At 52.1% G+C, this 15,001-nt stretch overlaps 2 protein-coding genes across 3 annotated transcripts in view; both read left to right on the forward strand.

Annotated features, from left to right (window-relative positions):
* Positions 1-15,001, forward strand: part of Znf385c (zinc finger protein 385C) — a 29,736-nt gene that overhangs the window by 4,334 nt on the left and 10,401 nt on the right. For both annotated transcript variants that reach the window (XM_085829565.1, XM_085829564.1), the window contains exon 2: positions 14,156-14,304. In XM_085829565.1, coding sequence (XP_085685691.1) covers positions 14,156-14,304 — 149 coding nt within the window. The remainder of the gene's footprint in view (positions 1-14,155; positions 14,305-15,001) is intronic.
* Positions 9,941-12,132, forward strand: CUNH17orf113 (chromosome unknown C17orf113 homolog). The gene is given in 10 exon segments (XM_085829198.1): positions 9,941-10,286; positions 10,289-10,431; positions 10,561-10,618; positions 11,059-11,267; positions 11,269-11,294; positions 11,296-11,478; positions 11,480-11,549; positions 11,551-11,586; positions 11,588-11,974; positions 11,977-12,132. Coding segments are annotated over 10 exon segments (1,614 nt in total).

Here is a 15,001-nt window from a genome sequence, read left to right on the forward strand (position 1 = left end):
CACCTGCGTGAGGAGCTGTGGCCTTCTGCTGTCCTATCCTGAGCATTGCTATAGAACCAAACTGCTCACTAAGCTCTTAGACACCCAGCAGGAAGCCTCCCCCCTTCAGATCAGGCAGATGGTGATGTTCAGCCTTCACTTTATACACCGGACTGTGGGGGCTCAGAGAGAATAGCATCCCCAAAGCCAGATAGCTGGCTTTTGATTCCAGGTGTCTGCCTCAGTCCCACCTTCTACCCTGGCTAAAGAGAACAGCCAGTATGTAAGAGAGGTTGGCATATGCCTTTTATCCCAACGCTTGGGAGGCAAGAGCAAGAGGGTTTTACTCAGAGTTCAAGGCCGACTATATGTAGAGAGTTTCAGTAGCCAGATCTATATAGCAAAACCATGGAGAAAGAGAGAGACAGAGACAGAGAGACAGACAGAGCAAGGTCCATAGTGTTTATGAATGGAAAAGGGGGTTGGCCTGAGAAAGTAGACTCAGCAAGATGATGATTACAGGTGCTCATGATGATTCTCTGGCCATATCTCTGTTCTGTGTTATCTCAATTAAAAGTGGGGAGCCAGGCCCAGCATGGTGGTCATGCACGCCTTTAATCCCTGCAACTCGGGAGGCAGAGGCAGGTGGATCTCTGTGAGTTTGAGGGCAGCCTGGTCTATATACTGAGTTCTAAGACAGCCAGAGAGCTACATAGTGAAGCCTTGGGTCTAAATAAATAAATAATTAAATAAGGGCCTGGAGAGATGGCTCAGTGGTTAAGAGCACTGATTGTTCATCCAGGGGACGTGAGTTCAATTCCCAGCAACAACATGGTGGCTCACAACCATCTGTAATGGGATTTGATGGCCTCTTCTGCTAAGTGTCTGAAGACAGCAACAGTGTACTCATATACATAAAATAAATAAATCTTTAAAAATAAATTTAAAAAGAAAAGAAAAGGAAGGAAGGAGGGGACCCACCAGTTGTCTTCTGCCCCTCTATTTGGCTAAAGGAGGGGAGCTTCGTAAAGCCAGCCATTTCCTCTGACTCTGGGCATTTTCTAATTTAGAGTGAGCCAAGGTCCTCTCTCTCATCCTCCATTATGCACCTGACAGGGCAGGAAGGGACTTCAGAAATAACTTAAGCTCTGTCCTACTGAAATAGCTAGAGGAACCGTGGACGAAGAATGTAAGGTAGACACTGGGATGGACAGACAAACAGAGATGACTCAGATTATAACAGTGTCCAAGGCAAAGATGGCTGCAGTTGTGGCAGTCAGACTTGAGACTTCCGCACTCCCCACTAACATGCTTGAGATTCCCCAGCCCTCTATCTCTTGTCCAAACTTTGAAGCCTCTGGCTGTACCCTGGGCCCTTGAAATCAAGGACATGGGTCATGCATGAGTCACTGGCTTGATGAGTGACTGTAGTCCACAGCTCCCTACAGATGGATTAATTTCAGTCCCTCCAGGAGGCTCCGGAAGCTCTCCTCTTGTCCTCCCCATCGGCATCTTTCTGGGCTGCTGATTCCTCCTCACTGAGCCCTCCCCCAACCCCCACCCTATCATTCTGAGACCTTTAGGTACAAGCTTCAAAGAAATAGTATTCCCCTCTAGATCCCTGAGCCCAGCTAGTGCCTCCTCTTGCCTCCTCCTTGGGTGACAGGAGACAGAAGTGTCCTATCCTACATTCTCCCAAGACAGACAAACATCCTCTTCCCCCAGGTGAGACCTGCCTTCCCTCACCCAGACCACCCAGAGAGGCGAGGCTGTCTGGATAGAGAATTAGGGGGCTTAGTTTAGGTGTCTGCCTGGAAGAAGACAGAGCTTCCGTGTCTCTGGGCGGGTTCATTAATGGGCTTGAGTTTCTTTTCTTTCCCCACACAAACAACTCCTTCCCCTCAGAGCCCCTTCCTAGCAAGAAGCAGCCGCTGTCGGCTCCTCGCTAGACCTGCTCTGTGGCGCAGGTGTTGGCTGCCCTGCGATTACTCGTTATTATCTGGTGGAGACAGAATGCTGAAGGGGTGGGGGCCGAATTGGGCACAGACAGGGTTTGGAATTCGAGACTAGATCCCAGCTGTGGCCTGACTGTCTCCCCTTTCCTGACCAACCCCCCACCCGCCTTGCGCAGCCACCAGGTGCTCAGGTGAGTGGAGAGCCAGCTTTTTAGCACCCAGGAAGGGGAGGAAGGAGTAACAGTGGAGAGAAGAGGTGGGGACCCTGGACCCAGACAGGTGGTATCAGAAGTTCTAGCTGATCTGGCAGAGCCCTCCCCACTTCCTTCTTGGCACTGCAGGAGGTAACAAGTCTAAGGGGCTAACCTGGGCTCCCTCCTTATCTCAGTAGCAACCCTTTGTGATACTTCTCTGAGCCTGTGTCCCCTTCGGTAAAAGCAGGTGACTATAAGGTGATGTCCAGGAGAGGAAGAAGACCTGTGGTCTAAATAAGGGTTTCAGCAAGTCCAGAGCAGGGGCGCGTTCAGGCACGCAGTGCAGGGGTGAAGTGTGTGAGGGTGGTACCTGTTCCTGGAGGTCTTTGCTGACAAAGTCAGCCCTTTGTTTCAGCAGAAGAGGCAGGAGACAGGGAGCCTGGGGCACAGGAGGAGGGTGGGGGTGGTGAGTAGGTCACACTCTACTCTCTATCCCTGGTTTCCACAATCCCTCACAGTCCCACAGCTTGGCAAAGACCCCACTCTGCTCATCTCCCTCTGGTTGGGACTCAGAAATCAGGAATCAGGCACCCCTTTTTCTGGCAAAGGGGAACAGGGCTCTCCAGCCTAACTGGAGTCCCTCCCTCCAGCCCTCCCCTCCTGCCCCTCACATCCCCGTTCCCTCTGTCACTCTGGCTGGGTTTGTTCTGCGCTCGCTCGCTCTGCTCTGTGGTGTCTTCAAAGGCTGAGGATGCTCTTGGGTGAGTACTGAGATCGCCTGAGCTGGCGAGTGGGGACGGATCTCAGAGGCTTCCAGGAAAGGGTCGCCCTCTCCCGTACCCTACCTACTCTTTCCCTCTTATTAGTGACGCCCAGAGGCTGGGGACCCAAGGTCAGTAGACTCCCTACCAAACCCCAGTCCTATGTAGCCTGGACTGCGGCTGAGAACAAAGGGTAAGGAGGGGAAAGGACAGCTGGAGTGTCTGCCCTCAAGGGTGCTGCACATCTGGGTAAATGTGCGGTGGGAACCTGAGCTAAAGACCTCTTATAGGAAATCTTGCCTTCGCCTCCTCTAAGGGCAAGGGAGGGGAAGCACTGGATGGAGCTGAAGAGCTGTTACCCCCTTGGTGGAGAGAAGATAGACTGGACCAGAAGGCTCCTTGCAGAGCAGCAGCCTGGACACTAGGGCCAGACCAGTCCCCCACACCCTGCTTTACCTGTGTCCCTACCCCCTACTGGCCTCCTCACCTAAGGTCTTGTCATGCCTTTTGTTTTTGTTTCTCTCTCTGCCCCCCCTTCACCCCAGCACCTTCAAAGCCTTGCTGTATCTCAGGCTGGCTTTGAACTTACTCTGCAGCCTAGGATAGCCTCAAATTAGCTATCCTGTCTCAGCCACAAAAGTCTTAGGATTATAGGCATGCACCACTCACTATATCTGGCTTGCCTGGTCGCTTTTGTTTTGTTTTGTAAAGGTTTCCGGAAACCTCTTCCAGACAGTGGGTCTAAGGGGGCATAGTGAAGCTTTTTCCGCTATTGGGCTTTGAGGTTTCTCTAGCTTGGGCAGGAGCTGAAACATCAGTATAGCCCCAGATAGCCCAGAAGTGTGGGAGAGGTTCCAGTGAGGGGGAGGAGGAGCCCCGGGCCATACTTAGATTCGTGACATTTTCATACTTGCGTATTATGTATGTGTTGATGGTATTCTTCCTCCATTACCCCACTTTGTCCCCTCCTGCTGGTCCCCTTCCTCTTCCCAAATAATCCCCTGTCTACTTCCACATTTTGTTGCTCTTTTCCTTCCTTCCTTCCTTCCTTTCTTTCTTTCTTTCTTTCTTTCTTTCTTTCTTTCTTTCTTTCTTTCTTACTCTCATCAGTGGGTTTTATTAAGGTTTCTTGCAGGAGTGTGCATTCAGGAGAGGTGATTGACGGGCTGTGGGCATACATAGCCAGACCACTAAGGAAAATGCCTCCCCCCTCCCTCAGGATGCACTAACTGCTTTTAGACCCCCAGGGAGGTGTAGGGCCTCACCTCTGAGTTTTTATTTTATCCATTGATATGTGCATGTGTGTGCACCTGCATGTGCCCCTGGGAGGGCTCTACTCACTGCTCTGTGACTGTTTGGTCATCTCAAGAGTCAGATGCATCTGGTTTTGTGAGGGAGAGTGCGCATGCGCTCGTCCTGGGTGGAGATCTCAGTGTGTTCACTTTCACTCTTCGTCATGGTACGTGACATCCAGTTCATACATACAGTTTCTAGTGTTCCAGAGACATCTGAAAGGCTGTGTGTCCACTCTGCGGTTGATTGAGTCCGTCTATGTCTACATGCTGGCTCACACCAAGCCCCTGGGGCGGGGGGCGTGTATCACTGCATGAGCATCACCATGGGGAGATGTATGTACACACAAGCCTTGGCATCTATGCCTAGCACTATTGGTGTGGGTGCCTGTGAGTCTCGGGGTGGGCGTCAGTCTTTTCTAATTATAGCACAACTACAAAATGTGGTTTTCCTTGAACCCTCTCTCCCGGGTGGCAGCCAGGGTGATATTATTTCATAAGATACCTGCTCTGCACTCCTGCCCCAACCTGGGCCCGAGGCACAGGGTTAGCTGCCTCTTGATGCAGTCAGACTGGCTTGCTCTCTGCGTACCCAGAGCCAACAACTTCTCTTTTCTTGAGGCAGCAGCTATTCAGCCAGTTGGATCAGGTTATGGATTTTGGCCAGGGCGGGACATCCTTCAAAATCCTACCAAAGAAGATACCCGCTCTACACGTTTGAGAAGAGAGAAACTTGACCTGTGGCTCTCTCCTGGGGCAGCAAGCAGTCACCCAGGCACGTGTGCATGTGTGCATGTGTGCACATGCCAAGGCTCATGCTCCATCCGAGAGCTCAAGTTGAATGTCAGAGGCAGATGGTGAATCATCCCAGAGGGAGGGGGCTTGGCATCAAAATCACCGTATTCCTTGGCCCTTATGTGGAGAACAGTGCACTTAACTGTGAGGGGACTGGAAGGCATGTCTGGGTGACTGTGTGTTGACAGGAGACACAGGGCCACCAAATGCCTTGGCATCTCCTGGCTCCACAGAAGCAAACCTACCCTTCTTCACTATGGTTCTCAGTTCTAGCTCTTTTTTTTTTTTTATTTAAGATTTATTTATGCCGGGTGTGGTGGCACACACCTTTAATCCCAGCACTCGGGAGGCAGAGGCAGGCGGATTTCTGAGTTCGAGGCCAGCCTGGTCTACAAAGTGAGTGCCAGGACAGCCAGGGCTACACAGAGAAACCCTGTCTCAAAAAAACAAAAAAAAATAAAAATAAAGATTTATTTATTTATTTTATGTATATGAGTACACTGTAGCTGTACACATGGTTGTGAGCCTTCATGAGTTGTTGGGAATTGAATTTAGTACCTCTGCTCGTTCTGGTCAACCCCACTCACTCAGGCCCCCAAATTTATTTATTATTATAAATAAGTACACTGTGGCTGTCTTCAGACACACCAGAAGAGGGCGTCAGATCTCATTACGGGTGATTGTGAGCCACCATGTGGTTGCTGGGATTTGAACTCAGGACTTTAGGAAGAGCAGTCAGTAGTGCTCTTAACTGTTGAGCCATCTCACCAGCCCCTCAGTTCCACTTCTTTCTTTCTTTCTTTCTTTCTTTCTTTCTTTCTTTCTTTCTTTCTTTCTTTCTTTCTTTCTTTCTTTCTTTCTTTCTTTCTTTCTTCCTTCCTTCCTTCCTTCCTTCCTTCCTTCCTTCCTTCCTTCCTTCCTTCCTTCCTTTCTTTTTTTTTGTTTTGTTTTTTGTTTTTGTTTTTCGAGACAGGGTTTCTCTGTGTAGCCCTGGCTGTCCTGGCACTCACTTTGTAGACCAGGCTGGCCTCGAACTCAGAAATCCGCCTGCCTCTGCCTCCTGAGTGCTGGGATTAAAGGTGTGCGCCACCACGCCCGGCTACCTTTTTTTTTTTTTTTAATGGTTTTTTGAGACAGGGTTTCTCTGTATAGCCCTGACTATCCTGGAACTCACTTTGTAGACCAGGCTGGCCTCAAACTCAGAAATCCGCTTGCCTCTGCCTCCTAAGTGCTAGGATTAAAGGCGTGTGCCACCACTGCCTGGCTCTAAGTTCCGTTTCTATACTGATGTTCCTCCCATAACTACAAACCCATTTCTCAGATGAAAAGAATGAGATTCCTAATAAATCTCCAGGGCAGAATTAAATCTAGCTAGGACTTCATGTATCCCAGGCATCTCTGAACTCCAGTCCCCAAGGACTGGGAGGCAGCCAGACGTTTCTGAATCTGGATTCCCTGTGCCTTATACCCGATCAGCTTCCAGGTAGGTTAACAGATTCTTGTTGGCAAGGCACAGATACATGTCACCATGTAATAAATCACTACAAAATCTGCCCCATCACCACCACCACTGACCTTTTGCTTCCCGTCTGCATCTCCTGCCCCAGCGTCCTGCTAGGTTCAGAACTCTGGGAAACCTACACCCTGCAGTATTCTACTTGTCTCATCCCTGTGAGCTCTCCTAGGAACTACCCATATTTGCAATAATTGAGTGGACCCCTGTTCCTTTTGCTCCCTGTGGCCTGACCACAGTGGCTCCTGCTGCAGTATGGGGCATTGGGATAAGGCCAGGAGGTGGGCTTGCCTGGGGCACAGTGGCTCTGCCTGAGACTCAGGTGGCGTCCTCTGCTGGTGCCTTTTTGCTCCTGTTACCACTAGTGGCTGCTGTTCAGTAGAGCTCAAGGAGACCGTGGCCCAGAGTGTCTGCCATCCAAGATGGTGTCCCCATGAGTGTGTGGGAGTGGTGCCGGGACACCTGGGCTGGCATTCAATCTTAGAGCTTCTGGGAAAGGGGTGGGAGTGAGGGCCTGTGTAGGTATGTTGGGGAACACACTGATGGAGACAGGGTTTACATGATCTGTGGCTAGGAGCATGGGGAGACCCACCTACATAGCCACACAGGAGCCTTTAGACCACGCAGGCTGCACTGGATTCCACTAGCTTGTAGAGGTCTATATGATCCAGCGCTGCTCACACTAGGCCGCCCCTGGTTAGCACTGATTCATATAGTTCAGCTGATTCCCCTCTCACCCCTCACCCCTGGCACCACCACCTCAGGCTGGCTCCTACAAGGTGACATAGGGTCTTGTAGATTTACAACAGCTCATTTGCTGGAACTTTCTGAGATGCTGCACATATGGTCCAGGCCATGTAACTCCTGAGTACTTCTATGTGGCTGATTTCAACTGAATAGGTTTTTGGTTTGTTTTGGACTAGATTCTAGTGGGTCTAAGGACTGCTGTCTGGAGCAATGTCTAAGTGGCTTCAACTTCCCAGGTTCCTTCATTGAAAACATCTCAGTGGACTTATTTGATCCTGCTGCTGGATGGGGTGGGACCGAGGTTCTAGGAATATGGGAAGGGTTCGACAAACTTCCGGGAGAGCACTTGTCACCTGGATCTTGGTCTTACACTTGTCCCCCATCCTCACATCCTTTGGGTGGCGGGCAGGGTAAAATCTTGACATCACAGGCTGTTGGAAAGCAAAGACATGGAAGGAAGTGATTTCCACCCTAACAAGTGCCCAAGGTCCATCTGCTGCGCACTCAGACAGACAGACAGACAGACAGATAAACACACACACATACACAAACACTCAGCTTGCTTTTTAAAATTCTTTCTCCAAATTTTGTGGTATACATTAGAAGCCAGGCACCATGGCTCTGTCTGGGGTTCGCACATGAAGACATTATTGGCCTGGGGATGTGGCTTGACTGGTAGAGCACTTGCCTCTAAAGCTTGCCCTGGGTTTGAGCTCCAGCATGCAGAGAGCTGGATGTGGTGGCACAGGGCTGTAATCGGGAGCTGGGGGTAGGAGAATAAGAAGTTCAAGGCCATCCTCTTTGTAGCACATTTGAGGCCAGCCTGATCTACACATGAGACCCTGTCTCAAAGACAGAAAAAGAAGAGAGAAGCCAGTTGTCTTTCCTTCCCTTGGGGAATGTATGGGACAGAGGGGAGACAGAAGGAGGGGAGAGATGTGAAGGAACAGAACCAGAAACAGATCTTCAGCATGTAAGGGGTGGCCTGGAGGGGACAGCAGGGGCAGTGATGGAAAAGTGGCGGGGGGGAGGGGAGGGGAGAGGAGGGCTTCCTGGGTAAAGGCATACTGTTGCAGATACACAGAGAATTGCACATAGGGGATTGGCTCAGACTGGAGGCCAGGACCAGCCCAGCAATAGGGGTTGGGGTAGCAGGGGGGATCTCTAAGATGTTGTCAGGGGATGGGGGAAGCTGATCAAGGAGAGAGGAAAAGTGGAAATTCTAGGCTCAGGGGAAGTTACAGGTGATGAGGTGCTTAGCGTGTCCAGGGACCTGGGTTTGATTTCCAGACAGGCAGACAGACAGACCTAGTAACAACTTCGGCAGCTTTATAAAATAGCCTCTTTGGGGATGGCTGGGCGGGATAAACAGGAGTACTAAGAATACAGAGATCTTTGGAGGCTGGGGAGGTTCTTGGCAAGGTGCCTGAGTTAAGCAGTAAAGTCCCACTGAAGAGGCAAAGGCACGGGAGCCCCGCTGAATAGGTATGAGCTGGCTGTTCTCAGGCTGTGGGGGGGAAACCGTGCAGAGGCAAAAAGACTCCTGCAGTGATCGAAACATGAGCGAGAGAGCCTGGCCTGGGCTGAGGCAGGCTGGGAGGAGAGGTGTTTTGCAGTGGGGCCTACGGCTGCAAGGAGGATGAGCATTTCGATTGTACGTCACCTGCTTGCGGCTTGAGAAACCTTGGGCAAATGACTTAGTCCAGTCCCTTGGTTTCCCAGCCCCCTGTCAGTAATAGTCTTGGTCTCCTTGGGGAATCATGTACAGTCTTAACCCAAGGCCTGGCTCAGTTCCCACTGACTGGATAAACAGCAGTTCCTGCTGGTCCTGCTGCAGCTGGGCACAAGAGGAGAGGACAGACTTCACACCACTAGGAGGTACCATAGGCAGGTCTGACCCAACTGGACCCGACCTTCAGGTCTCAGAGACTCATCCTGGGGAGGCAGAGACAACCAACTAGTTGTACTCACTGGAGCCTAGCCCAAAGCCTGTCCTCACCCTGTAGCCTATTCCTGAGACCTTTCCCAGGGCCACATGCCAGTGTTCATGAACATGAGCCAGCACCCATGTATGCTCATGTGCAACAGATGTGCCAGGGAAAAACAGACAGCCTTGAGATGCCCAGCTCTGTACTGATGATACAGGTGTCTGTGGGCTTTGAGGACAGCAGCCTGTGAGTTAGGAATCCGGGTGTTGGAGCCCTGGATCAGCCACAAAATACTCAGGAGCCCTGAGAATCACATCTGTCTTCGGGACTCAATTTGAGCTAAAAGTCTCTGCTGTGTTGAGATACTATAGCACTCTATGCCATCCAGGACTTTCCTTGTCCTGGAGCGTGGGAGGAAGGGAGGTTGGGAGGCCCTGGGGAAGGGGCTGGGGGCTCCCTTCCTCCTCCCAGTGCACCCCACTGCATGATTCTGCACACCCCTCCCCATCGAGTCCGGCCTATCCCTGTGGACAGCCTAAGCCCCCATCCCCCCTCAACACCACTCCTTTATCTCCTTCATCTCTAGTCTCCTACAGCAAAACTGGAATAACTTCCTAGACTACATTGGATGGATGGTTCTCCCTTAGCTTGCTGGGCTGTCTCTCTTGCCTCCCCATCAGCGTCCCTAGCTATGGAGTTGTTCTGTGGGTGAGGGAAGCGGGGTGTGTGTGTAAGCATTTGGAGGGAGTTTTCGGTCCCCTGTCCTGAGAGCAGGCATGGTGCCCCCTGGGAAGAAGGTGGCTGGAGAGGCCTCCAATTCCAAGTGCAAGCAGTACTTCAGTGAGCAGTGGAAGGAGGTGGTTCCCTGTCTGGACTTTGACTATAAGCAGAAGCTGGTATTCTTCTGTCCAGAGTGTTGCTAGGCCCTGGTGCACAAGCACACCAAAGACAAAAATGCCTTCATGGTGGGCACCAACAACTTCCAGGCTTTGGTAGTCAACCAGGGCCAGCCCACTCTGGAAGACCGTGCTGAGGGTGAAGGGACCTACCCCAGCCTGGCGACCACTCCCACCTCTAGGATTGTCAAGGTGGAGGCAGACCTGGCCAAAGTGGTTGTGTTAACAATATCTACTCTATGGCTAAAGAGGATGTGCCTGATAACCGCTGTTCAGCCCCGCTGGAGCTGCAGAGGCTCAACCTGGGTCAGACACTGATGGGCACAGAGCGTGGTGAATGCTATAGCCCCAGGAGAGTGAGGGACATCCAGGTGGGTGGCAGCCAGAGGTAAGGGGAGGCCAAAGAAAAGGGGAGACACTGAGCCACCTGGGAAAAGTTCCAGTATGCTAGGCCCTTGGGTAGTAACCAGCACACTTCATTCATATCTCCTCTATGCCAGACCCTCACCAAGTGCTGCCTAAGAGACCGGCACTGGGCCAGCCATATTGAGTATAACAGTAAAGAAGCCAGGCCTGGCCCTTATCATTGGATGAACACAGGCACGCTTCTCACTCCCTGGGCCAGATGTTGCAAGCTGGTCTTAGGCCATGGCTGACTTACCGTTGGGTTTGATGAGTTTTTACTGTGCTTTTGAAAAACTCAAATTAGTTTCAATCAAAAAAATTAAGCTGGGTGTGGTGGCACACCCTTTTAATCTCAGCACTGAGGAGGCAGAGGCAGAGGCAGGAAGGGTCTCCAGGAGTTCGAGGCCAGCTTGGTATACATGGTATATTCCAAGCCAGCTGGGGCTACATGGTGAGGCCCTGTCTCAAAAACCAAGCTAAACACAAACAAAAATTCAGAATTAAGCTGGGCCTGGTGGGCACACGCCTGGTGGCACATGAGTTTAATCCCAGCATTTGAGAGGCAGAGACAGTTGACTCTCTCTGAGTTCAAGGCCAGCCTAGTCTACAAAGCCCACCGCTTATAGATCTGCACTATTTCCCTGGCCGAACAGACCCTAAACCCCATGTCTATCTGGGTGAATATGAGAGCAAATTGGATGCCTTGTTCCATCTGCATGGTGGCCTCAGTTCCCACGTGGTCCCCGAGCTCCCTGCAGCCTTGGACTTTGCAGCTATTGACTTGACAGGTCCCCTGCCAATAACCCTGGCTCCCTGTTGCTGTAAAAATAGGAGGCCTGACCTTGCTTGGTGCGCTCTTTGGGAACCACAGCCCTAGCCTCGGCCTAGTGCCAGTTCACCTTCCTACGAAGCCTTCGCCCACTGCTGCTGGACGCTTTGGTGCAGAAGCTTGCCCTGGTCCTGCAGCACGAAGAGCCGGACCTTGCCTTGCTGCAGCCGGTGGTGATGGCAACTCGGCTCCCGGCGCGCGCGGCTCCATGGCTTCCCGAAGGAACTGGCGATCTCGGAGTCCGACTCCAAAGCACGGGGACGAACGCTGCACCTACTATAGTGTGGAGCTGCTTGGGGTACTCAGAGGCTACGCTGCGAGGCTTGGAGCGCCACCAAAAGGCTTTCCCGGACTCCGTGCGAAGGGGACTGCGGGACTCCTTCCCGGGACCCTCGCTGGATGCGATGGCCGCGTTGGCCATCCATCTCTGCAGCTACCCGCAGGCACCTGAGGAACTGTGCGCGCCCGGTATGGTGCGCCAGCGCGCTGGGGGACTTGGCGCTCTTGGAGCCTCGGGCGCCTCTGCTGGCGCGCATTCGGAGCTGCAGGAGCTCTTTCCCGACATTCGCGTCCTTGCCACCCTGACCTCAGTGCTGCTCGTGGGTGCGGAGCTGCTGGTCAAGGTGGGCTGCAGCCAGGAGCTGCGGTCGTGGGGACAAAGAGGAGTCGTGGCGGGCCGCAAGGCGGCCAGGTGGTGAAGATCGCGGTGGATGCTTCCCCTCTCCTCCAGCTGCATGAGTTTGACTCTGCATTGGCGTGGAGTTCTCAGAGAGTGGGTGCGGGAGGGACCTCTGGGGTGGCACTTCTCCTGAGAGTGGCCTCCCCTGACCTTAGCTAACCGAGGGGCCATGAAAATTGAAGGGTGAGATACGCAGCCTTAATCATACTACAGCCAAGCTGACCTACTAACTGCTCTTCTCTTCACCTACTCATCACCAAACCAGATCCCTGGCCTATGAGGAAAGAGCCTGGGCAAGTAGGTTGAGATGCTAGGTAAGATCTGGACAGCGCCGCCTATCCCTTCATCCCCACCACTACCACCCTATCTACCCGACCCCGCCCCTTCCGGCCTTTCAGACTTTCCCTTTCTGGATCCTTCCCTTGGGTTTCCAGTTTCCATTAAAGAAGGTTGGGCCTAGCCGGGCGTGGTGGCGCACGCCTTTAATCCCAGCACTGGGGAGGCAGAGGCAGGCGGATTTTTGAGTTCGAGGCCAGCCTGGTCTACAAAGTGAGTTCCGGGACAGCCAGGGCTACACAGAGAAACCCTGTCTCAAAAAATCTTTTTCCCTAGGAGATGGTAAACCAAATGACAGAGTGCTTGCTCCTGACATAGCACAACACTGTCTGTGCACAAACGGAGAGGTGAAAGCTCACCCTCAGTCTCTCCACGCTCCCCCTACCATCTGCCACCTGCCTGCTTTCCTGTATCTGGCTGTGTTTATAGGCATTACATCTACAGATGCTAAATAAACCCACCTGCTGTTTCAGGGGGTTAACACCCAAGCATTGAAAGGCACTTCTTTTGGTTTGGCAGTTACAGGACCCACGTAAGTCTCCAGTAACCTGGGTTGCTTTCTGCTCGTTTGTCTGTTTGTTTGCTTGTTTTTCGAGACAGGGTTTCTCTGTGTAGCCCTGGCTGACCTGGAACTCACTCTGTAGACCAGGCTGGTCTCGAACTCAGAAATCTGCCTGCCTCTGCCTCCAAAGTGCTAGGATTAAAGGTGTGCGCCACCACTGCCCAGCTTGCTTTCTGCTTTTATTTTTCCCTTTCCTCCCTTGAAATCTGGCTTGTCGGTTTCCATCCCCTTTCTGCCTTTACTTCACACTGTTACGACCAAAGACTACAAAACCACAGTGTTGTTCCCGTGGGTCCTGAGGACTGGCTTGGGGGTGTCACCCTGGATGCTGGATGGGGTGCATCCTCAGGGAAGCAGCAGGTACCTCACCAGCCCTGGGAACCCAACTGTTCAGAATGCTGTGGGTTTCTTTCTATCTTCTTAATTTTGTGGGACTTTTCTTTTGTTTTCTTTTGGTTTGGTTTTGGTTTTTTCAAAACAGAGTTTCTCTGTATAGCCCTGGCTGACCTGGAACTCACTTTGTAGACCAGGCTGGCCTTGAACTCAGAAATCTGCCTGCCTCTGCCTCCCAAGGGCTGGGATTAAAGGCGTGCGCCACCACCACCCGGCTTTGGGGGACTCTTAAAGATTTATTTGATACATATAAGCACAGACATATCTGGGCACTACGTGTGTGCCTGATGCCAGCAGAAGTCAGAAGCAGACATTGGGTCCCCTGTAACTGGAGTTACAGATGTGAGCTAACATGTGGGTGCTGGGAGTCAGACCCAGGTCCTGTAGAATGGCCAGTGCGCTGACCAATGTGCCATCTCCCAAGTCCTATGCTTTGGGTTTCTTTTCGTTCCTTCTGTGAGTGGCATGAAACCGGAAGTGAGAAAGGGACAGTTAGTGAGACCGAAAAGAGTTGGCCTTTCCCCGCACTCCCTGAGTTTGGTGCTTTGGGATCAGTGGGGACAAGTACTGTGTCATGCTGTCACCCTGTCACCATGGTTTTGTGTATGTCAACCCTGACTCCTCTAACCCCTCTCTTGGCTGGACTCCCTTTGGTATCTATTTGGGCCACTGTGCTGACCTTGTCAGTAAGAAAGGGTCACTCTTCTGCTTAGGAGACTTGAGCTGTGGAGTCCCGGACTCTGCTTCCACAACAGAGTTGGGTTGGTGCTGTGATGAAGAGGGAGCGGGGAGTTCCTGTCTTGGCAATACAACAGCCTTTTCTTCTGCAGCAGAGGTGGGAGAGAGCCCCGTGGCTCCTCATTTCAGACCTTGCCCTTCTTCCTTCTGCAGCAGGCCCGGCCTCCGGTGCCCCCAGCCCCTTGTTGGCCTCCCTGACTTTGCCCGCCCGGCCTCTGCAACCCCCGCTGGACCTGAAGCATTTGCTCGCCTTCCACCTCAATGGCACCACCCCGCTCAGTCTCTTCCCCAACTTCAGCACGGTATGGGCCTGGGCAGGAGGGTGGGGGGCATGTGCAAGGAAGGGGGTTGGGCAAGGAAGATGACTTGGCTGGCCCTAGGTGCTATCAAATAAGGACCCAGAACCCAGCTGTCACCTACCTAGAGATGAAGATGATGTCATCCCTACCCCACCATCACAACTGTTCGGAGATGGTGTTTTTTGTTTTGTTTTTGTTTTTGTTTTTTTGAGACAGAGATTCTCTGTATAGCCCTGGCTGTCCTGGAACTCAATTTGTAGACCAGGCTGGCCTTGAACTCAGAAATCTGCCTGCCTCTGCCTCCTGAGTGCTGGGATTAAAGGCGTGCGCCACCACACCTGGCGGAGATGGTGTTTTATGGATGATCCGTGTGTGTGTGTGTGTGTGTGTGTGTGTGTGTGTGTGTGTGAGCCATGTGTGCCCGTGGGCACTTGCTTTGGAGGTTAAAGATTATTTTATGATTTATGTATTTAGTTAGGTGCAAGTCGGTATGTGTTCACACGTGTGGGTGTACATGCCTGTGCGTGCGCAGCAGCCAGAGGAGGTCACTGGATGTTCTCTGTGGTCTCGCTCTGAACTTGGAGCGCCTGTTTTCTCAGCAAAGCGAGAGACCGGTGTGTTGAGGTTTGGTTTGTTGCTATGTATTGTAAGGCTAAATACTGACCCTGGTTGCCCTCAGGGACCAGAGAAAATCCTCACA

This window comes from Mus caroli, unplaced genomic scaffold, assembly GCF_978045245.1.
Source record: "Mus caroli unplaced genomic scaffold, Mus_caroli_1 scaffold_13, whole genome shotgun sequence".
NCBI classification, from domain to species: Eukaryota; Metazoa; Chordata; class Mammalia; order Rodentia; family Muridae; genus Mus; species Mus caroli.